Source organism: Typopeltis vanoorti, chromosome 10, assembly GCF_054136105.1.
Source record: "Typopeltis vanoorti isolate ZY-2024b chromosome 10, IOZ_Tvanoo_1.0, whole genome shotgun sequence".
Classification (NCBI taxonomy): Eukaryota; Metazoa; Arthropoda; class Arachnida; order Uropygi; family Thelyphonidae; genus Typopeltis; species Typopeltis vanoorti.
In genome coordinates, this window is record NC_143558.1 from 53,759,424 (window position 1) to 53,783,709 (window position 24,286).

General features: G+C 34.6%; 1 protein-coding gene across 1 annotated transcript in view; it reads left to right on the forward strand.

Annotated features, from left to right (window-relative positions):
* The window catches only part of Cmtr1 (Cap methyltransferase 1), a 378,564-nt gene that overhangs the window by 188,033 nt on the left and 166,245 nt on the right, over positions 1–24,286 (forward strand). The window contains exon 12 of the mRNA XM_090398617.1: positions 3,890–3,986. Coding sequence (XP_090254743.1) covers positions 3,890–3,986 — 97 coding nt within the window. The remainder of the gene's footprint in view (positions 1–3,889; positions 3,987–24,286) is intronic.

The following is a 24,286-nucleotide window of genomic DNA, read 5'->3' on the forward strand; positions in this document are numbered from 1 at the left end:
TTGGTGTCACCGTAAAGGCACTCTGTATAGTCAGAAAAACATTGACTATGTTTTTCTGACTATATGGGGTGTCTTTATGGTGTAGCATTAAGCATAGTCTTAACAGCATTTGCTTTTCATTTGTGAAAGATCCAAATTCATATTCTGTGATGAATGAGCAAAACTTTTATAAAGGCTTCTCATTTGAAGTTTTCCATCCTACAAAACATCAGTTTCTAGAGAAGACCTGTAATTTACAGGCCTTATGGCTGTAGTTGGTCCTGCTAAAATTCCAGCCAGTACCATATTTGACTAATGGACAAAATATTTACATAATAGTTATAAGAAATGGAATAAGCTACACACTTTTTTCAGTTTACTTTTACTCAATAGGAGACTGTAAAACATTTCGAAATTTGTTATGTTCCCATGGTCCTGAATTCAAAACTTGAATGCAGTCATCAGTTCACTTCTGGTAGACTGATTTTCTTGTCATTATTTGCAATGATGTGAAAATAGCTTATGTTCCCAAACCAAGCATAACAACTTAGTTCGGAAACATAAATCTTAGATTAGCCGTGACTTGCTTTATTACAACAAACTGTGAACAGATGCAAGAAGCAGACTTATTTCGAGACATCTTAAAATTATGTTTACTTGGATAAAATGATAAATGTGCAGATAAATTTTTAAGTGCAGTATTTGTTTATGTAGATAAAATGAGTATCAGTAGATATTTATTATTGCTTATTTAATTCTTTATTTACACGTTGTTAATGTAATTGCCAAAAATTAGTTAACTTCCTTTGCTCTCAAAGGTTTATTAGGCATTTACTATTTTTACTACTACATTGCCAATTATAGGAAGCCATTGGAGATCTTTAAAATCATACTTATTCAAAGGATAACATCATCATCATCAAATTCCTGCCATGTACCCTCAAGGGGTGTACAGAATATGACAGTACTACATGAAAAAATTACATCATTACTAACTTCCTATCTACAATTTTCCTCCAAATCAGTCTGTTACTTGTCAAGACTCCAACATTATCAGATCTTATATTTCTATCGTCTAAGGCACTTTGTACCATATCAATCCACCTATATCTTGGTCTTCCTCTGGGTCGTTTTCCTGCCAACCTGGCAGAGAACACTTGTTTGGCTAATCTTTCCTCTCCCATTCTATTTAAGTGACCATACCATCTGAGATTAGCTCTGCTAATGCATTCCTGGATGCTGACAATGTCAAGTTCTTTCCTAATATCCTCATTTTTAATATGATATTGCCATTGATGCCATCTGTTCACGCCTCTAATCTTTCTCAGGACTCTCATATCTGCGGTCTCTAGACTTTGGTCAAGTGTTTTACTTCTGACCCAGCTCTCAGATCCATAAGTTAAAATTGGTTTGAACACAGTCTTGTATACAGCTAATTTAGTGTTCTGACTAATTTCTCTCTTATTCCATATGAATTTATTCAATTGACTTCCCACGATACCAGCTTTGCTGATTCTGTTGTCTATTTCTATATTTAGTTTACCATCTTCAGTAAAAATTGTGCCTAAGTAGCTGAAATGTTTTACTTGTTCCACGGGTTCTCCATTCACAAAACAGTTGACATTTTCAATGATTCTGCCTATTTTCATTGTCTTTGTCTTTTTATTGCTGACCTTCATACCATATCTATTACAACAGCTATTCAATTTAGTCCGAGAATCTTGCAGACTTGTAGCGGATTTATTTAGAAGTATGACATCATCCGCATAAAGCAAAGAGCTGACATTAACATCTCCAATTTTGATATCAGGTTTAATACCACATTCCTTCATAATGTGATCCATATAGATAATGAATAACAGAGGGGATAATGTACATCTTTGTCTCACACCAGATTTAACATTAAACCATCTTCCTGTACTTCCTTCAATTCTAACTGCTGACTCACAACTCAAATAAAGACTAAGTATTGCTTGATATAATGCCCCATTGACACCATATAACTGCAGCGTATTGAATAGCTTCTCTCTTGGCACCTTGTCATATGCCTTTTCCAAATCGACATAACTTAAATACAGATCTTTGTTATATTCCCAGGCTTTCTCGACTATTTGTCGTAAAGTGAAGATCTGATCCTGACAGCCTCTATTTGGCCTGAATCCAGCTTGTTCTTCACCAAGCTTTTCTTCCACAATTCTTCTCAACCGTTTCTCAAGTATACTTGCATAGATCTTGCCAGGAACACTCAGTAGGGAAATACCTCTGTAATTCTCACATTCAGTTTTATTTCCCTTTTTATATATGGGTACTATGAGAGCGCTACTCCAATCATCGGGAATTCGTCCCTCTGTCCAGGCTTTCTGAACTATGCAGTGCAGCCACTGTAAGACTCTTATACCACCATACTTCAGCATTTCTGGTCGAATATCATCTACTCCTGCTGCCTTTCCACATTTCAAGCCTTTGATGGCTTTTTCTACTTCAAGTATGGATATGTATTCCTGACTGCATGCCTGGCCAGTGTTTTTTATCACTGTGCTGTCATCACTGCTTGTTTCATTTAGCAGTTTATCAAAGTAATTACTCCATACTTCAAGGATATCTTTTTCTCCTGTTTTCATTTCACCTTTATCATCTCTAATTCCTTTTACAGAACTCTTTCCTCCATTCCTAAGCTTCTTCAACAACCTCCAGAATATTTTGCCACCTTCTTGATATTTATTTTCTATATTCTTGCCAAAATCCTCCCATGACTTCTGTTTAGCTAGTTTTACACACTGTTTAGCTTTCTTACATTTGTCTCTGTATTCTGTAAGAGTAAAAGCTGACTTATATGCCAGGAACTTTTGATATGCTTTCTTCTTTTCCTTCACTGCCTCTTTAACTTCCTGTGTCCACCAGGGAGTTCTGATTTTTTTTATCCTTGCACACAACCTCACCACATGCCTCTCTGGCAGAATCAATCAATGTTTCCTTCAGAGTTTGCCACTGAATCTCCAAGGTTTGATTCCTGTTCTCAAACTCTTTCATTTTCTTTTCAATAATATTTCTGTATTTTAGTCTATAGTTCACATCTGAGAGCTGCTCAACTTTTATTCGCTTTAAAACTTTATTACATGTTATTCTTTTCAATATGAAATTCAATTTTATCCTGCTCAAGACTAAATAGTGATCACTTCCAATTTCAAATCTTCTGTACACTCTGGTGTCCTGCACCAGGGAGAAAACATCACTATCAACAATAACATAGTCAATGAGACTTTTCTTATTCCTAGCCTCTTCTCTCCATGTGAATTTGTGCACATTTTTATGTTGGAACATAGTGTTAGTAATAACCAGTCCATGTTCTGAGCAGAAATCCAACAGATATTTGCCATTATTATTAGCTTTGCTCTTTTCTCCAAATTTTCCCAAAATATTTTTGTATGTCTCACAATCATTTCCTACTCTACTATTTAGATCCCCAACAAGGACCAACTTTTCCTCTTTCATTGTGTCAGTTGCTTTTTCTAAAGCCTCAAAAAATTCCTCCACTTCTACCTTAGTAGAACCTTCTGTGGGACCATAGGCACAAATAAGTCTCATTGTCCAGTTCCCCATTCTCATATTTGCCCACATTACTCTACTTGAGACTGACTGCCATTCAAGAAGATTAGCCTCGTATTTTGTGTTGAATACTATGGCTACTCCTTCTTTTCCTTGATTGTCATTGCCTGTGATAACAAGGGATAACAGTGTTTCTTAATTATCTCACAATTTTCATAAAATGAAACTTAAATGGTTTTGCTCCTTGAAAATGTTAATAAAGTTGTTTTTTAATATCTATGCATATATGTTAGTAACTATTAATTTTCACTAATAAATTCACTTATATTTAGCCTATATAAATTATTGATTATTGTCTGCTTAGGGATTTTCAGTAGAAGGTCAAGAAAATATTCAAGAAATCTTATCCAAAAGGTTATACCTTTGTCAGTTTTTATGTGCTTTGTCTATACTACGAACAGGTAACATAAAAGAAAGTTCTAGTAGATTAATTTACAGTATTTCTCAAACTGCAGTCTGCTAACCCTTGGAAGTGGTGGGGATTCACAATAGTATCCCAATGATAATAATTAATCTTATCTAAAATTTCATAAAAGGAATAAAATTTTAAATCAAAAATGGGGATCCTCGAGCTGATAAAGTTTGAGAACTGCTGCTCTGTTAGATTGTAATTATTGCACTAATTTTTTTTCTGCATGTGTTTAAATTATCTATTTTGAGTTTCATTTTATTATGAAGAGTTTAGTTTGTTCTATAAAGTTGATACACCATAATAAAAATAGTATTAATTAATTGGAGTTTTATTTCCCAATTGAGTCACATATTGTATAGTAGAAATAAAAAATACCCACTTATTATTTAATAAAATTGTTTTGTTACTGATTTAATTAGCAATTAATTTTATGGCTTTTATAAAATTAATTACTAATTTTATAAAAAGAAATCATAAAACATACCCACCTGTTAATTTTAGTAAGTTCCTTGTTTTCATGATATTTTACTGTTCATTTGTACTTTAAAGCAGGCATGTCTGTAAGCAAGAGAAAAAAAAATTGCTTGAGTAACAAATGTTACTGAAGTTCTAAACTAATGAAATTTTCAAAATTATTATTATTATTAAGAGAGAGAGAGAACTTCAGGCAGTCAGGAACTCATCCACGTAGGTCATACTGTTCGCACCACCTCTCATACCTGTTGAATTCATTCATGCTAATTCACACAACATCCAGTGGCAATCCATTCCAATCACGCACCACTCTATAGGAGAAAAAAACTAACACTCACCCTTTCTTGACAGCATCCATTCTCAACTTCCAAGGATGCCCTCCTGTCCAAAAGGTTATCCTTTGCCAGTGTTTTTATGTGCATTGTCTATATTGTGAACCAAGTAGATTCATTTACAATATTTCTTAAACTGCATTCTGCCATCCCTTGGAAGTGGTAGGGATTGATGATAGTATTCCAATGATAATAATCTTATTTAAAATTTTATTTTAAATAAGATTTTCATTTTATTCCTTTTATTTCATAAAAGGAATAAAATGAAAAATTCCATTTACTGAAATTATGTATAATCCTTTCAGAAGTTTGTAACTCTGTCATATCACCTCTCTTTCTCCTGTTTGCTAGTGTCTGCAGCCTACAAATTCTTAATTTGTCTTCATAATCAGTATTCCACAATCCTGATATCATTTTTGACACTCTTTTGCACTATCTCCACTGTATCAGAATCACTGCTGAAACCAGGAGACCAGACCTGTGCACAATAGGCCAAGGCAGGTCTTATCAAGGCCTTGTAAAGAGACAAAATGACCTCCTTATCGTTACATGTTAAAGTTCATTTCAGCATTGCAATTATTCTCTGAGTTGTATTTATAATTTTTGTTATATGACCCTTGAACTTCAACTTCCTGTCCGTTAAAACTCCCCAGATGAGATCCCCAGCTTAATCAGTTTCTTCTAGCACAATCCCACCAATATAATACGACATTGAATATTATTAACAAATAATGACAAATAAAATTCAAAGTAAGGGTGTTGTTGTTTCCATAGGAAAGAAGAAGATGCATAAACTTATTACATTACATACTGATATTAAAATTATTAAATTTACTTAAAAAACACAGAAGCTATAGGCTAAACTTAACTCTTGCTACTGTTATTACAGTTGTTAAAAAACAAAGATAAAGTTCAAAGTAAAATGAAAAATGCTACACTAGTTAATACTATAATTATCCATAAACATGACCGTCTTATTGCCAAAATGGAAAACTTTTAATGGAGTACTCTCACATATAACATTACTCTCATCAGCCCAACACTGTAAATGATCCCTCAGTGATTTCTCCAAGATCTTAACAACTACTGATGAAATACAAACTGGTCTATATTTTGACACATCCAGTCTGCTACCACACCTTAAAGAAAATCCAAAGGAATTTTTTAGCTATGGCTAGTAGGAGGAGAAATGATTGTAAAAGAATGACAGTGTTGGATAAAAATGGCACTATCTTACCAACCAAACCAGTTGGCATGTTTCCTTAAGCTGAATTATTACAAATAACATTTCCATTTGCAAAAATTATTCTAAATATTTTGTTTGCATATCCGATATAACTAAATGCTTTTATTTATGTCATTTATGCATACATATGACTACTTAAAGACGTTATTAAACTATTACAGCACACATATACCTGCAAAAAGGAAAAGCCAGTGGTTCACTATATGATGGTAGTACCTAACATCTCATATGATCAGGGCATACCTGTACTGTGTTCTTAGTTTAATGTGGAAATCGCATATAATTTTTACTGAGTCAAAATCTACACTTATCCTGTTTTTGAGTTGTGTTCCATTTCTCTGTATATATAAGTTTGCAGGTGCACAGTTCTTGACTTGTACTTTTTGTTCCACGGGAGCAGCTTTGTATTTGTTACTGAAAGAAGCAAATTTGTCAGAAATGTTTTACTTTGTGTGTTTGTGTGTGGGGGGGGGGAGCATTAAATACTTTTAAAACAGTTACATGAGATATTTATCACTCGAGAATCTGAGATGAATCAATTTGATGGTATGATTATTTAGAAATTTACAAAACACCTAAATTCGAAAATTCTTTTATTAGTAACTAGTAGCTATTGTGAAAATAGCAAAAAAAAATAAAATAATAATAGTAAGCATCACAAGTCATCATTGCAACATATGCACTCACTAGTGAGCTCACTCACTATAGAGAATTTTGCTCAAAAAAAAAACCTTGTTTTGCTTCCTGAAAAAAATGAGTCATTTGTGCAATAGAAAAAAATGGTAATGATAATTATAACTACAGCTATGTAGGAGCCCTTGGCTCTGAATATTATTTCTGTGGAACCTTATTTAGTACAGCCTACTTTAGTGAATATTATTTTTAGGTAGTATAAAAATAATATTTATATCTAAATGTTATACCTAAAAAAATAATATTTATACCTAAAATTCATTTAAAATTTTCGAATCATAATACTCTTTTGAAAAACAATAATAACAATAAAAATGCATTCAAAACTATATATATATTCTAGGAAGAGCATAGTTTTGAATAACTAAAAATCTTATTATTATTATTATTATTATAACATAGGTAACTCCATGAAGTCAGAAATGCTCATCGTGGGACACCCATTATTCACATAACATCAATCATACCTCTCCTTAAACTCATTCACTGACAAAGCTCTCACAGCCATCTCTGGGAACCCATTCACCACTCTTGCTAACTACACTGTTACACAATTTCCACAGGTGACCCTTCATGATCTCGCTTCCTGCCATGTACTGAAAAAAGTATTCCTTATCAGTCTTATAAAACCATTTTCTTAACTTGTATGCCTCTATCATGCCTCCCCTTTTCACCTATCAGCTAGTTTTTGAAGCTCACAGACCTTCAGTTTATCCTATTTATCATCATCAAATTCCTGCCATGTACCCTCAAGGGGTGTACAGGATATGACAGTACTACATGAAAAAATTACATCATTAATAACTTCCTATCTACAATTTTCCTCCAAGTCAGTCTGTCACTTGTTAAGACTCCAACATTATCAGATCTTATATTTCTATCATCTAAGGCACTTTGTACTGTATCAATCCACCTATATCTTGGTCTTCCTCTGGGCGTTTTCCTGCCAACCTGGCAGAGAACACTAGTTTTGCTAATCTTTCCTCTCCCATTCCATTTAAATGACCATACCACCTGAGATTAACTCTGCTAACGCATTCCTGGATGCTGACAATGTCAAGTTCTTTCCTAATATGCTCATTTTTAATATGATATTGCCATTGATGCCATCTGTTCACATCTCAAATCTTTCTCAGGACTCTCATATCTGCGGTCTCTAGTCAAGTGTTTTACTTCTGACCCAGCTCTCAGATCCATAAGTTAAAACTGGTTTGAACACTGTCTTGTATACAGCTAATTTAGTGTTCCGACTAATTTCTCTCTTACTCCATATGAATTTATTCAATTGACTTCCTATCATACCAGTTTTGTTGATTCTGTTGTCTATTTCCATATTTAACTTACCATCTTCACTAAAAATCGTGCCTAAGTGGCTGAAATGTTTTACTTGTTCCATAGGTTCTCCATTCATAACACAGTTGACATTTTCAATGATTCTGCCTATTTTCATTGTCTTTGTCTTTTTATTGCTGACCGTCATACCATATCTATTACAACAGCTATTCAATTTAGTCAGAAAATCTTGCAGACTTGTAGTGGATTTATTTAGAAGTATGACATCATCCGCATAAAGCAAAGAGCTGACATTAACATCTCCAATTTTGATATCAGGTTTAATACCACTTTCCTTCATAATGTGATCCATATAGATAATGAATAACAGAGGGGATAATGTACATCCTTGTCTCACACCAGATTTAACATTAAACCATCTTCCTGTACTTCCTTCAATTCTAACTGCTGACTTACAACTCAAATAAAGACTAAGTATTGTTTGATATAATGCCCCATTGACACCATATAACTGCAGCGTATTGAATAGCTTCTTTCTTGGCACCTTGTCATATGCCTTTTCCAAATCGACATAACTTAAATACAGATCTTTGTTATATTCCCAGGCTTTCTCGACTATTTGTCGTAAAGTGAAGATCTGATCCTGACAGCCTCTATTTGGCCTGAATCCAGCTTGTTCTTCACCAAGCTTTTCTTCCACAATTCTTCTCAACCGTTTCTCAAGTATACTTGCATAGATCTTACCAGGAACACTCAGTAGGGAAATACTTCTGTAATTCTCACATTCAGTTTTATTTCCCTTTTTATATATGGGTACTATGAGAGCTCTACTGCAATCATCGGGAATTCGTCCCTCTGTCCAGGCTTTCTGAACTATGCAGTGCAGCCATTGTAAGACTTTTATACCACCATACTTCAGCATTTCTGGTCGAATATCATCTACTCCTGCTGCCTTTCCACATTTCAAGCCTTTGATGGATTTTTATACTTCAAGTATGGATATGTATTCCTGACTGCATGCCTGGTCAGTGTTTTTTATCACTGTGCTGTCATCACTGCTTGTTTCATTTAGCAGTTTTTTTCAAAGTAATTACTCCATACTTCAAGGATATCTTTTTCTCCTGTTTTGATTTCACCGTTATCATCTCTAACTCCTTTTACAGCACTCTTTCCTGCATTCCTAAGCTTCTTCAACAACCTCCAGAATATTTTGCCACCTTCTTGATATTTATTTTCTATATTCTTGCCAAAATCCTCCCATGACTTTTGTTTAGCTAGTTTTACACACTGTTTAGCTTTCTTACATTTGTCTCTGTATTCTGTAAGAGTAAAAGCTGACTTATTTGCCAGGAACTTTTGATATGCTTTCTTCTTTTCTTTCACTGCCTCTTTAACTTCCTGTGTCCACCAGGGAGTTCTGATTTTTTATCCTTACACACAACCTCACCACATGTCTCTCTGGCAGAATCAATCGATGTTTTCTTCAGAGTTTGCCACTGAATCTCCAAGGCTTGATTCCTGTTCTCAAACTGTTCTTATCCTATTTATTTATTTATCATATGGCATGTATACATGGTTAAAGACAATAAGATAAAATACACATGAATATAGATAAGATACACATATATGATAATAAAAATTAAACATTATATTCAGAACAAAATACAAACACGAAATTTATGACAAGCATCAGACAGAAGATTAATCATGTTTTAACATCTAGGTTTTTAATCAGTTGATCACCTCTGGGGATAGGTCAAAGAGATCCTTAAAGTCACATGGATGCGCCATCAGCTCACACTCCTGTACTATATGGCGAATGGTTTGGGTCTTGGCTCCACAGGGACAGTGGGGATTTGGCATCTTTTCCCACTTTGAAAGTAAGTCTCCACATACACCATGGCCTGTACAAATCCTGTTAGCCGTCGTCCATATATTCCTGGGAGGTCAAATCCAGATGGTTTTTGGAAGATGTTTATGTAATTACGAACCTCAGGTGATACTTTATAGTTATGATATTTTATCCTAATATGGAGCATTCCATAGACCTGCTATGATCTTTATCACTTGTCGCTTGATCCTGTCCACCACTTCATTTGTCTGGAAGGTGACCAGATCTGCATGCAATAATCTAGATGTGGCCTTATTTAAGTCTTATGAAGGGAAGGGAAACAATAAACTCTCTATCTCTGTTTGTTGGCGTGTTCTTCAACAACCATGTAATCTGGTGTGTTGTTTTGGTTACTTTTGCAATATGTCCATTAAACTTAAACTTCCTGTCCACAGCCCCCCCCCCCCCAATTCCCTAGTTTCATCAGTTTCCTGCAGTTCATTTTCATCATTATAGTACATATATGATCTCTCCTTCCCAAAGTGCAAATGGCTACATTAAACTGGCAGCCATTTACCTTTGCCCATCCTATCAGTCTGTTTAAATCATTCTGTAGGATCTCTACATTACCTTCATTTACTATTGCTCTTCCCTGTTTTGCTTCATCAGAAAATGAATATTTCCCATCAAATTATTTCTTATATCATTGATATAACAAATTGAACAACAGAAGACTGAGCCCTGTGGCACATTACTATTCACCTGCATTCTTATAGACTCAACTCTCCCATAAACCACTCTTTGATATCTATCCATCAGCCACCCTCTAATTCAAATCACCAAATTCATATTCATCCACATTTGCTTCAGTTTATGCAACAGAATTTTATGGGGAATCCTATCAAATGCCTTTGCGAAGTCCAGCAATATCACTGAGTAGCCATTTCCTTTATCCAACTCATTGTCACTTTATTATAAAAGGTTAGTAGATTACTAAGGCAAGACTTACCCTTCCCTGAACCTTGCTGCTCCTTATAAAGTATCATATTCCTATCCACCCAGTCCTGAATTCTGTTTTATAACCATTTTTTCAATACCTTTATCACCACTTCTGAAATACTGATTAGCCTATAATTTGTTACTTCTGTCTTGGGGCCACCTTTATGCAGTGGGACTATTTTGCCTTCTTTCCACTCCATCAGCACTTTTCCATTACTGAGCATAAATTAAACCTGGTCAGAGGTACTGATAATTTCATTGCACATTCTCATAATATGCAAGCCAATATGTCATCTAATCCCATAGCTATGCCAGCATTGATGTTCTGCAATATTCTAGCACCTCAAATTTTTCAACCTGTGCTCTCCCATTGGTCAATGTCACATCCAGCATTTCAATATCACCACTTACATGGTACACCCCTTGCAAAATGATCACTCAGTAACTCAACTGTTTGGTTTGCTTATGTTACCTTTGTACCATCTGTACTTTATAAAGTCATTCTTCCATAGTTATTCCTCCTTTACTTGCCACATAGTGAAAGAACTCTTTAGAATTTCTATTGGAGTCATCAGGCTAGCTTTCTCTCAATCAGCTTTTGCTTTCCTTACCATACAGGTACCCTTGCTTGTGCCTTGTACTAGTTGTGTGGCATGCTGATCACTGTTTCCTTATACTTTTTATCTCTCTCTCTCAACAACTACTTTTCTTGGTCTGCAACTCCTGCTTAATGATGCTATTCGTCCATCTAACTCCTGCCTGGTTTATCCTTCTTACTGTGGGTATACAGTATGATACTGCCTTCTTCAAACACCCCTTATGACAGTCTCTTCCCTCCAAATTCTTATGCCATGGCACTGGTGAAAGTTGACTCCTCAACTTGTTATAATCACCTTTACATGATTGCTTTTCTCAAGCAGAGGCAGCAAAGCTAGATTGGTTACTGTTAAGTTCTCTGGTGCTATGACCAGATCCAGCACTCTCAATCCCCATGTCTCTTCCATTACATGCTGTCTTTAATTATCTCTTAGCAGCTGTATAAATTCCATTTCCTTTTCTCTCTGCCACTATTCCACTTCTCACTCTCTGTTCCCATAGTTGAAATCCCCTATAATAATGACTCATCCTGGATCAACATACTAATTTTCCAATGCATGTCATCTACATTACTCCTTATGCCTCCTGGATTATAGCAGTTATAGCAGTAATCAATTATATATTTTGTCTTGGGATCTATCTCACACCAAATAACCTCATATGAACTGCCTTCTTCTGTTATCATTAGTAAAATCCCTTCTCCTATCCTGTTCCTTCTCTCCTCTCTGAAGTTACTATATCCTTTGCATTCTGTTTCTTTGATTATATCATCATCAGTCAACCAAGTCTCACTAATGCCTGTGACTTATTGCTGTACTTTATTGTCAAGTTTTTTTTTTAATTTTGTCAATAATTAACTATAAATTCAGTATGAAAATATTAAAAAATATATATAATAAAAATAAATTACAAAAATAAGAATTTTATTTACACTTAGAACATTTCACAGAACACGAAGCACTCCTAGCAAGTAATTATGGAATGAATTCAGTGGACAAAAAAACTGTCGTCATGCATCCTTTAGCACTAGATATAAGAATTAATCATAACATATTAATAACAAAATCACTTCAGTTAATTTAAATGTTTTTATTTTAAAATTTTCAGCTAAGTTTCATAGCCATTGTCAATACAATTGTAGGAAAATGAAAAAAGAACAACAATTCATTTGAAAGCGCATGATATTATGTGTTCAGCTGCAGGAGAATAACTCATTCTGCATAAACAGATATACAATAAAATAATTTAGTTAATAAATTATTTTTAAATATAAACCACAAATTAATTATAAATTAAGGAACACATGAATGGTGAATATTAGTCAATATAATTCCCAAAATTGAGAAAGTTTTAGGCAATCATTTTTGTTCAGGTTTGGGTCGTGAATGTGTGTGCTTCATAGCTTTCTTTGTACAGTCTCTCCAGAAGAAAATAACTCTTATGTAACACTTTGATTTTGTTCCAATGGATCCTGTGTTTTATAGATAATGCGTGGCTTGCTAAACTGAATTTGCTGGGTTCTTTAAGTGAAATGTATTCCTGATATTCTTAATATGAATTTTTGCAGAACAACCACTCTGTCCATAATAACGTAAGCCATAAGAGCAGGGGATTCTGTAAATTCTAGGATAAGAAAGATAATGATATTTGTCTCTAGGAGAGATAAGGAGGGTATATTAAGTTTGCAAACTGGACAGAAAGAGACTTGTAAGACATTCTGTTGATGTAGTCTTGCTATTTTTTCTTAAAGAATATGGAATACAACTTCTGGTAGTTTCTTCTTGAGGTGGGTTAAGGCAACTGCAATAATTAATGATTATTTTATCGATAGTTTTTTATTGTAACCATTAAAGAATAAAAGTAGTTCTGATAATAAACAATTCTTTGTTTAGAAGAGAATCTGTAAAACCTATTTTATAAGCTCTGTCAACTAAAGATTTGATTATGCTATATTTCTGACAAGGGTGATGATGTGAGTTAGAATCAATGTATTTACCAGTACAAATTGGTTTTCTATATACTAAGGACTGTCGACTACTATTTGGTTGCACAGAATGAGAACATCCAGAATAGGAAGACAATTGTAAACTTCTACTTCCAGGGTAAATTTGATTCTTGGATTTATTGGATTAATTTTTTCAAGAAAAATTCACAACAAGGAGGAGAAGTTTCATACAACAAAAACATTATCAATATCTGTACCTGATCAATGGTTTAGGTGAAAAAACCTCCAGAATATGCTGTTCAGAATGTTCCATATAATAATTAGCTAGAGTTGGGGGGGGGGGAGACCCCATAGCTGTTCCCTCTATCTGTTTGTACAGTTTTTTCTGGCACCTGAAGTATCCTGAATTAATGAAGTCAAATAATTTTACAATATCAGGAGGAAAGTCATTATAAAGTAATTCCATTTATCTGAAGAGTGAGACTACATTAAACTTCTTTTTAATTTTACAAGTTTGAATCAATTGAGCTCTCCTGTCAGAACAAACTGCAGCTAATAGTGCACATAATAATCACACGGTTTCAATTGAATTGTTCTCTTTTATTGTTTTCCTATAATAATTGTATTGACAATGGCTATGAAACTTAGCCAAAAATTTTACAAATAAAGATATTTAAATTAACGTTAAGTGATTATGTTATTTATATGTCATGATGAATTTTTCTTATATCTTGATTTTTAGAACAATTAGGTAAGAATTTCTGCTTAAGTTATTAGTTAGATGGTGATATTAAAATTACCACATCCTAAATTTTGAGTGCATTAATTCAGCAATGCTTGAGTTGAGATTTGAGAATGGCTTCATCCCTGATGCTGACTATACAAAAAAAAAAAGTCTGTGAGATTTGTAATGGCTTTTATGTAATATGTAGTCTTTTCATTTAATGCTGCACCAAAATCAGTAGTGATCCTTTTAAGAAATACTTTCATGATGATTTTATCACCACAACTTAAATCATCATATGAATGTGACTGCTTAAAATAAACTTAGGAACATATAAATACCAATAGTGAAATAATGTAGAAGCATCTACGAATATGGCTATTACAGTAGACATAGGTAATGCAAGTTCTGTTTGTATTGCCTGTGTCTTGTGGATTGGTTCTTGCTTTGGCATTTCTTTATGAGCTTAAAAGTGAAACTTTATAAATGTAAAAGCCAGTTCATAAATCATTTTTAAAGTTTCACTTTTAAGCTCATAAAGAAACCAATTGGAATTTCCATAGCTCAGGCAATATTGATAATGCCCTTCAGTTGAAAAGAGCTGTTTTCAAATTTCACCTGGGATGTGAAGAACCTTTATAAGAAATTTTCAGCTGAATGTGAGTTAGCTGGTCTTGTACTGTGGGGGCAGGGGGTTTTCATTCCATAAAAACTAGTCAGAAGAACACAAAATTAATAGACATAATATGCTTGCCTCATAGTCTTAGCTGTTTCAGCCTCAATTCAAAATAACCCAATCTTTCATAAACTGCAGGATGTATTAGGCTGTTAACAGCAAGCTATTTTTAGAAGTTCACCACCCTTGTAGCATAAACAGTTTCGTAAACTTGGTCCTCTCAGTAGCTCTCAGTCTTCTTGTAAACAGGACACTACATGTCCAAGACATATATTTCAGTCATGAAAGATAAGAAAGATTGACATGATATCTCTCACTTTATCATGAGAGAGAATATTACTAACTTTACTTTACATCTTTTTCTAAATCACTTAGGGAATTGAAACAACGTAGATCCGAATATAAATTAAATTACACTTTAATAAATATTTCCGATATTTCGGCAATGTCACATTGCCATTTTCAAAAGGAACTTACAAAAAGGCAGGTGCACACAGGCACTACAATACAGTAACTGAGAATGAAGATATGAAGCTATCGTTCTCCTAGAAGTCCTGATGGTGCCCTCTGGCGGGCTAAGTAGGTGTTCTTGGCCATTGGGCTAAAAGTCTGCTGATGTATGCCTCCCAAATTTAGGGCAGTCGCATACAACCAAATTTGTTGAGGTTTGGAGAGTTTCTTAGGGCTGAGGCTGATTCCATAAATAATCTTTCGAATTTGTATTTGCTCCGGTGTATTACTGTAGCTTTCTTCCACCGTATTCTGTGGCATGTATCCAGAGCATGGTCTGCAAGACCAGAATGGCTGTATTTGTGAAACCAGATGTAGTCCTTGTGTTCAGAAATTCTGATATTTGCTGTCCTGCCTGTTTGGCCAAAGTACGACAGTTCTCTCCAAACCTCAACAAATTTGGTTGTATGCGACTGCCCCGAATGGCTCTGAAACACTCCTCTCCTTCCTTACACACTTAAACAACCAACACGCCAGAATCAAGTTCACCCAGGAAAAAGAGGAAAACAACTGCCTCCCTTTCCTAGACACACTAGTCACCTGCCAGTCTGATAGAACCTTGGTTTTCTCAGTTTATAGAAAACCCACCCATACAGGCAGATACATTCACCAACAATCCCCCCCCCTCCTCACAACAATATGGAGTGGTGAAAACACTATACAACAGGGCTAAGCTAATCTATTCTAACAACATGGCCCTTAACACTGAACTAAATCACATCCTCAACACTTTCTCAGCCAATGGCTACCCCCCCCCCAAAAAAAATCCAAAAAATATTAAAACCTACAAACCACAGCCCCCCCTCCCCCCTTCCACAACAAAGATTACTCTAAATCCATCACCATTCCGTACATCCGAGGCACCTCGGAAAAAATTACCAAAATTCTAAAAAAACATGACCTCACCTCCTGTTACAGGCCTTACAGAAAATTGGGATCCCTTATCCGCTCCACCAAAGACCAACCACTTCCCCTAGACCTACCTGGTGTGTACCAGGTCTCTTGCAGTTGTAAACTTGTAAACTGTTGTACTTTGGCCAAACAGGCAGGACAGTGAATATCAGAATTTCTGAACACAAGGACTACATCCAGTTTGACAAGTACAGCCATTCTGGTCTTGCAGACCATGCTCTGGATACATGCCACAGAATACGGTGGAAGAAAGCTACAGTAATACACCAGAGCAAATACAAATTCGAAAGATTATTTATGGAATCAGCCTCAGCCCTAAGAAACTCTCCAAACCTCAACAAATTTAATATTATATATTAAACAATAAGGTGTAGTCAGCATAGTTCACAACAAGTTTTCGATTTTGCTTTTCTTAAGATGAATTGGGATTTTTTTAACATTTAACATTTGTACGAGTGCATTTGTATTAGTTATTCATTACTAATTTAAGTGTTTTTTGATAAACTGCAATATAACAAGAAATGGATAACAGAAAAAAATTTAAAATTTTTCTGTTATATTCTGTCAAAAATGTCAGTAGAAAAGTGTTCCTATGCACATATAGACAAATTTTCTTCCTCCTCCTCCTCCACTTAACTGGGGTGTTACTTTTTATATATATGTAGAAGTATGTTAAACTGCAACGTAACATGAAATGAGTAATATAACAAAAAAAACGGGAAAAAAAACATTACATTACAGTGATGAATTTAATGCCTTAAATTCATCCTGTTTCAGAGTCTTGCTATCATGGTAGAGATCTTTCTGTCAACCTTGATTTCAGGAATTTGGTGTTGTATCGCTGATTTTAGTGGAATTAGTTTAGATTTTGCTAGTGCATTAGCATCAGTAATATTTATCATGTTAGTTTCTTGGTTGAGTTCTCTGGTCTCTTTTGCTAATTTATCAACTGCTTCATCGTAATCAATGTCTACATGAGCAGCAAACCATTGTAAAATGCAACTTTTTCCAAACACTTTAGTTGGTTTAAGAGTTTATAGATGTCTTGTGTGAGCTTATATTGTAAAATATTGTGTGTTTGTGTTTGTTCTCTTACTTTAATTTCGTTTAATATCAATACCTTAATTTGTCTTGTATGATTACCAATTGAACTTCCTTGTTGCTTTATCGTAAACTAAGTTACTTCTATCTTATGACTGCAAATAGTAAGGATCACGTGTGCAAGACGTCAAAATGGAGATAGTGCTTCGAGCTGGAGCCAGATTCTTTGTCTGATTTACTGGTGTTATATTCTAATTTAAATTTTGGAAAATTTGTTTGTAAGTCAGCTGCGCCACCAAAATTGTAGGATAAGAGAAACATCGTAAAATAGAACACCTAGTATGACACACGGCTCATCTCTCTCTCTCTCTCTCTCCAACTAATCTATATACCATATTACCTGTATATAATTCTTACTCTGCAGTCGTAGCAATATCTACTTCAAGACACATAGGTTCAATTTTATGAGTAGTGCATTGGATTTAGAGATCAGGCAAGTTATTTTGACAATAAAATAGTTTATTCATCACTAAGTAAAGATTCACAATTTACAGATATTAAATTCACTTAATTTTTGTAAGTAAGCTCTAACTAACAACTCTCTAAAGTTATCCAATCATATCCCACAACCATCTGAACATTTCTGTTTATGACCACATGTCTAGAATTTAACCCCCCCCCTCTCAACTGTACATACATTCCGATCATCAGCATATAATAAAAACACGCTTAAGGAATTTCTACATAATAAACTCAAGCAGTTTCACAATAATTTGAGTTAGGCTTTTTCTTACATAGAATTAATTAATTCAGATATTAGCTCAAGGCCTAAAGTCCTGCAACATTAACTTTAAATCAATTTCATCAATTCAAACTACCGTCACAATCTAAGTTGGTTTCTGACTAAATAATGGAAAGTTCTTACTTTTCACGAAGTCTGGTCCTCTCAGGTTGATTGGAGCGATTATCTCTTCTTATTCCCGTTAGACTTCGTCACTGCACTAGGACATCCCTTTCGAAAACTGCGAGACTTCTTCCTTGTTATCAGCGGACAAATTAATTCCTACAGCTTGGATGTTTGGCATCTGGTTCCTCCTAATACGACTTGCTTTAGCTGCATCATTCTCCTGGCCTTTGCTTCTTGAACGAAGGTCTCCGATTGAGATAACGATTCATCACCCACTTTTCTAGTGAAGCTCAGTTGCCATTACCGAACATTGTATTTTCTGCAGAACTCCTCGGCTTATGATAACTTTGATACTGTCATGAGTCCGAACTCTCCCGTCGGAACTTCACGCTGACCCACGAACGGGAACTGCACACCGGATTGACTTGAACTCGAACTCCTAGGAACAGAAAAAACCAAAAGCCCCATCTCGATGTAGCACACTGCTATTTATTTGGTTCCGATGACCTTTGTCTTTTCTTATGTAGTAATCCCCTGGGACCCTTGATGTTCTGCACCCATCACCCTCATCGATCGGTGCACTCAGACGGGAAATCCCCGTGTAATGTCGACCTTCACGTTTGGAATGGCTTCAGGTCATGACTTAATCCCTTAATCTGTCTGGAATTTTAGTTGACTAGAGGTATGCTTAGACACTTTTTACCTCATATGTAATTTCCTTTGTTCTTACACAAGCTTTTTGATTTCACAATATTCAATAACTTCAAAAAATTATTTCCTAGTTAATTAACATCACGTTTTTCTATTAATACAAGTATTTTTAGTGGGACTTAGCATACTTGTAAAATCTATATAAAAGGTATTTAAATACAAAATTCCTTTTGTTTAAGATTTTTACAGTATTGCCATTTTTGATTGCCTCCATAGCTGATCTTGAGTCACTGTAAATTATAATCCCCTCTGATTGTTGGGATGATGATAATTTTAAGTAGGCTTCAAGTGCTTTATTTATTGCATAGAGTTTGCTGGTAAAATTGGAAGTAATTCTCCCAGATCCAACTTTTATTGAAAGTTTTTCACCTTCCAGGAGTAGAAGGAGAGCACCAGCACCTCCATTAATCATATTAGTGTTTGACAATCCATCGGTATAACAAATAACATGTTTGGAGGATGAAAGAAGTTTGATAGCATTTCTTTGAGCATTTCTTTTGATTCTTTTTTTGTACAGAGTTTGGTAAGGTTTAGATTTATGAAGGTATTTGAATGTAATGGACTGGAAAATAGAAGTTCTTTGCTTATGTGGACATTTAGATGATCAAGACCTATTTCTTGATAGTGTCATCATATTGTAAAGTTGATGATCTGTGACGTCTGCATTTTTTATTCCAATGTTCATAAGTTTCTAGGGAGATATAATTGCTTTGGTAGCTTCTGATATTATTAATGAATTTTATGGTGGCAAATTTCTGTCTGTCCTCCAGCAGGTCAATCCCACATTCCTGTTGGGCTCTGATGTTATTAGTGGATGAGACTGCACCAATAATAATCTTGGATGCTTTTGCTTGTACTTTGTCTAATTTTTCCTTTACTGATGAAGCGAAGGTGACCACATAGGTGCTGCATATTACATTATTGGTCTTATTAAGTGTAGTAGCGTAAGTAATTTTGAGAATTTTTGGCTTTGTGCCCCAATTTGGTCTGCAAAGCCTTTTCAGTATATTTAGTTTTTTGAGAGCCCTGTTGGAAGTGTCAGAAAATGTGTTGTGCAAAATGTAATTCCTGATCAAGCGTAATACCAAGGTATTTTGGATTTGCGACTTTTTCAATTAGCCTGTTGCTGATCATGACTATGAGATTGTAGGAATGTCTGTTTTTCCTGTCTGTACTAAAGGTGCTTAGTTTTGTTTTATCTGGATTGATTTTGAGTAAGTTCATCTGACCATTTTTCTAATCATCTCATGGATTTGCTTAGAATCTGTTCCGATTCTTTAATTTTATCACTAGTGTGACAGATGGCTACTTTACATAGCAAACTACTTTTGGGTCTTCTGTAAGATAGGGATGAACGTTATTGACATAAAAGGAATAATAAGGGACTGAAAACTGAGCCCTGGGAAATACCAGACCAGGTTCTCCACTGTCTAGATATTGCTGCATTGATTCCAACCTTGATCTTTCTACCTCTCATGAAATCAGCGATCTGGATTAAAGCATTTCCTCTAATTCTGATATCATGTACTATTTGTATTAATTTTTTGATCCAAACATGATCAAAACCACCAGTCATATCAACTTATATGGCAATTGTCTTTTTTGTTGGTTCTTCCTGAAATGAGTCTATTATTGTTTGGCAGAAGTAGAATAATTGATTTGTCGTCAAATGACGTGCCTATAGAGCTCGTCATTTGTCGTCAAATGACGAGCTCTATAGGCAGTTTGGTAGTAGTTAATTTTCTTATTTTCTGTGAGCCAGTGCATGAATCTGGAGTGTATGATTCTTTCAGTAATTTTACAGAGTATGCTAGTTAATGCGATAGGTCTATAGCAGGAATGTCAAACTCAATTGGACCATGAGCCATTATCCATAAAAGTGTATCCCTAGTGGGCTGCAAAAAATTTTCAACTAAAAAAACGCTGCACTGATTAGAACTGAAGGGAAGTGAAAGAATGAGTATAAATAAACTGGAAAATTAATAATGAAAACTTAATTTATTCTAAATCATGACAAGACATAAAATAATAGTACAATGATTATGACAACTCAAAAAAAAGAATATTTTTATTATATTAATCATTACAATATATAATATTTAAACCAAATTAAACGAAAATTAAAATATTAATTTAACAAACTATTTTTCTATCCTAAAAAAGTATAAAGTCTGATTAATAACCATCACAAAAATTTATAGAGCCTCCTGTTAGTTTGAAATTTTTTGTTTTTGTGTTGAAATAAAATACTTCTATGTTTGCAGGTTTCGACCTTTATTGAGGTCTCATCAGTGGGAGCCAGGCTAAGAAATACTAAGTTTTAAGTAATACAGAGCTTATAAATATTTTATCAACACAAGTTACCATAAGGTGCTTTGACCTTATTAAATAAAAATCTCAGGATGAGAGATCTTAATGCAAAGCACATCTCCTCCAGGAGATGTGCGTTGCATTAAGGGTAAATATTAAGAATAGTGATCAGAGCTTATTCTACCTTTACCACGAGTTGCCTTGGACTTGCACTGTGTGCAGGGTCAGCTAGACTTGCAACACTTGCAGGCGCAAACTTGATTGACTTGTCTGTTTGCTTACTTGGGAAATGGAGTAAAAAAAACAGGTCTATATTTAAAATAACTTGGTATCTTTAACATTTATTATACCCAAGGTAAAAAACTCTCTACATCTATCTCTCATCCTGAGATTTTTATTTAATAAGGTCAAAGCATTTTATGGTAACTTGTGTTGGTAAAATATTTATAAGCTCTGTATTACTTAAAACTTAGTATTTCTTAGCCTGACTCCCACTGATGAGACCTCAATAAAGGTCGAAACTGGTCTGGGTAGTGGTCCCTTGCGTTTAATACATAGCATTATACATCCCCTCCAGGAGATGTGCTTTGCATTAAGGGTAAATATTAAGAATAGTGATCAGAGCTTATTCTACGAGTTGCCTTGGACTTGCACTACGTGCAGGGTCAGCTAGACTTGCAACACTTGCAGGTGCAAACTTGACTGACTTGTCTGTTTGCTTACTTGGGAAATGGAGTTAAAAATACCAGGTTTATATTTAAAATAACTTGGTATCTTTAACATATATTATACCCAAGGTAAAAAACTTTCTACACACGCACACACACACACACACAGGTAACCCTCATATAACACATTACTTATATAACGTGGTCTGCAAATTGTAGTAACCCTTTATCTTTTCATATATTTTTCACTGCTCGGCTTAAAAATCATATTTTATCTTCATTAAATTTCCGTCTACTCGTATTGCGCATGTAGTTATAAGTAGCGAATCTATATTAGGGTTAGGGGGAAATACCCTTCAGCATGCGCGTACGTCAATTGTTTACACTAAACTAAGACAATTTCAATTGTCTTCGTTTTCTGCCAGGAAAGCGCATTAAAAATCGTGTATTAATCTCAATCCGAGCATTTTATGTTCTGATGAATTACATACAATATGCAATGCCTTTTTATGTAAAAAATTAACTTTTATAGGGCCACTTAGAGGGCTTTTACGATATGGTTGAAAACGAAATTAGTAAATTAATTGATAGGAAAATAGATTTAAATGAGGAGGAACTGGTACAATTAATAGATGACGTCGAAATGAGGAAAGTTCTGCCGAAGATTCCAATTGTGATAAATCTGTTAAAGAATTCAGTTTAAAGAAATTAGCAGAAGTTATTTTATGGATAATGATCCCTTAATGGACCGCTCCAGAAAATTCACAAGATAATTGGATATTTGTTTAGCTCCATATCATAAACTTAATAAAAAAAAAAATTGCAGCATAGTGGTAAGTAAGGTTTTATTACTGACTTCTTGATAATTAAACCAGCCGCAGTATGCAATGAGAATTATATAAATGATGAGTCTTTGACTCCATGTGGTCTTGGTTTAATAATAATGTCCAAGAGATTTCAAGTGATGATGACGTCTGGGCACTTGTAAATAAAGAACCTCTACGAAATGTTAGTTTTGAAGACAGTGATGATGATTAAAGTATGCACTTTATTTTACATAAAATACTATGTATTTGTTTCATAGTTTGTTTTCTTAACTTACATGAATTACCTGAATTAATAAAAATATATTTTTGTTGGACATGTCATTGTTGTTTATATATCTTTTTTAACAAAACAATTTTGGAACCTAACCCTACTTTTTCTATGTGATCTGAGTCTCGCTTAATGCAATTTATATAATGCGGCATTTCTATGGAACCTAACATCCGTGTTATACGAGGGTTACCTGTAAATATATATATATATATATATATATTATTATTATTACATAACACCTCCAGGGAGTCCAAAGACTCATTGAGGGAGGGCACCTACTCTACAACTCTGTCTTCACTACTCCACCAACAGAAACTACCTTCGTCATCTACACCAACACCATCAATCCCCAACCACAACTAGTATTTTCACAAACAATCACAAACATCCATGCCCACTGTAGAATTTGAACCCGCAGCCTTTTGGCTAGAGAGTGGATACGCTAACCACTTGGCCAACCAGGCCGGCACTTACATAATATAGTTATAGTAATTTTAAGTAATTTAATTGTAGTATTTTATTTTTTTCCCGACACTATTGTTAACCAGCTTTCCAAAATTTGGACTCAAAGATTGAGAGCAATACGACCTTCGTTATGGCAGAAAGATTGACGTCGGTTAGTCTTGATCTCTAGGCTGTTTTGTTACCTTTCTTACATGAGAATAATTGTTCGCATAAATAGATTCTTCCAAAATAACAGAGGATATTTGCTGCAAACCTTTTTATTTCCAGATATTTTTGACTAAATAAGTGTATATTTTTGGAATATCAACTTCTTGGTAGTTCTCTTTTAAAATGGAATCATTTTGAAAATTAATAAGTTCTATTTGAATACAAATAGGAGCTTTTCCAAAATTAAAGGAAACAGGACCTGTAAAAAGTGAAAACACTTCTGCTCCTCAAAATCTTTAAATTGTCTATCAAATGCTTCTTTAATCTTTTCTAGTTATGGACAATATTGAGAAAAGGCAAAACTTTGATTTTGAACAGCTGCTAGCCAACAGAATTCAATTTTTTCAGTGCATTACCCGCTATAAATTAAAAATGAAAGCATAAATATACGAGGTGATATCAAAAAGTTTCGAAACTAGCTCTGTTTACAAGAAATTACTTTATTTATCTACGTTTACACATAATCACCTTCAAAATAGTCCTCTCGCCTATCAATACAGCACTCCCAGTGTTCTTGCCACTTGTGGAATGCGTCCTGGAAGTCTTCTTTTCGAAGCATGTCAAAAACCTTCTGCAATTCGTGCTGGATCTCCACAATGGTGTCAAAACGGTGACTTTTGAGCTGGATCTTCATCTTCGGGAAGAGGGCG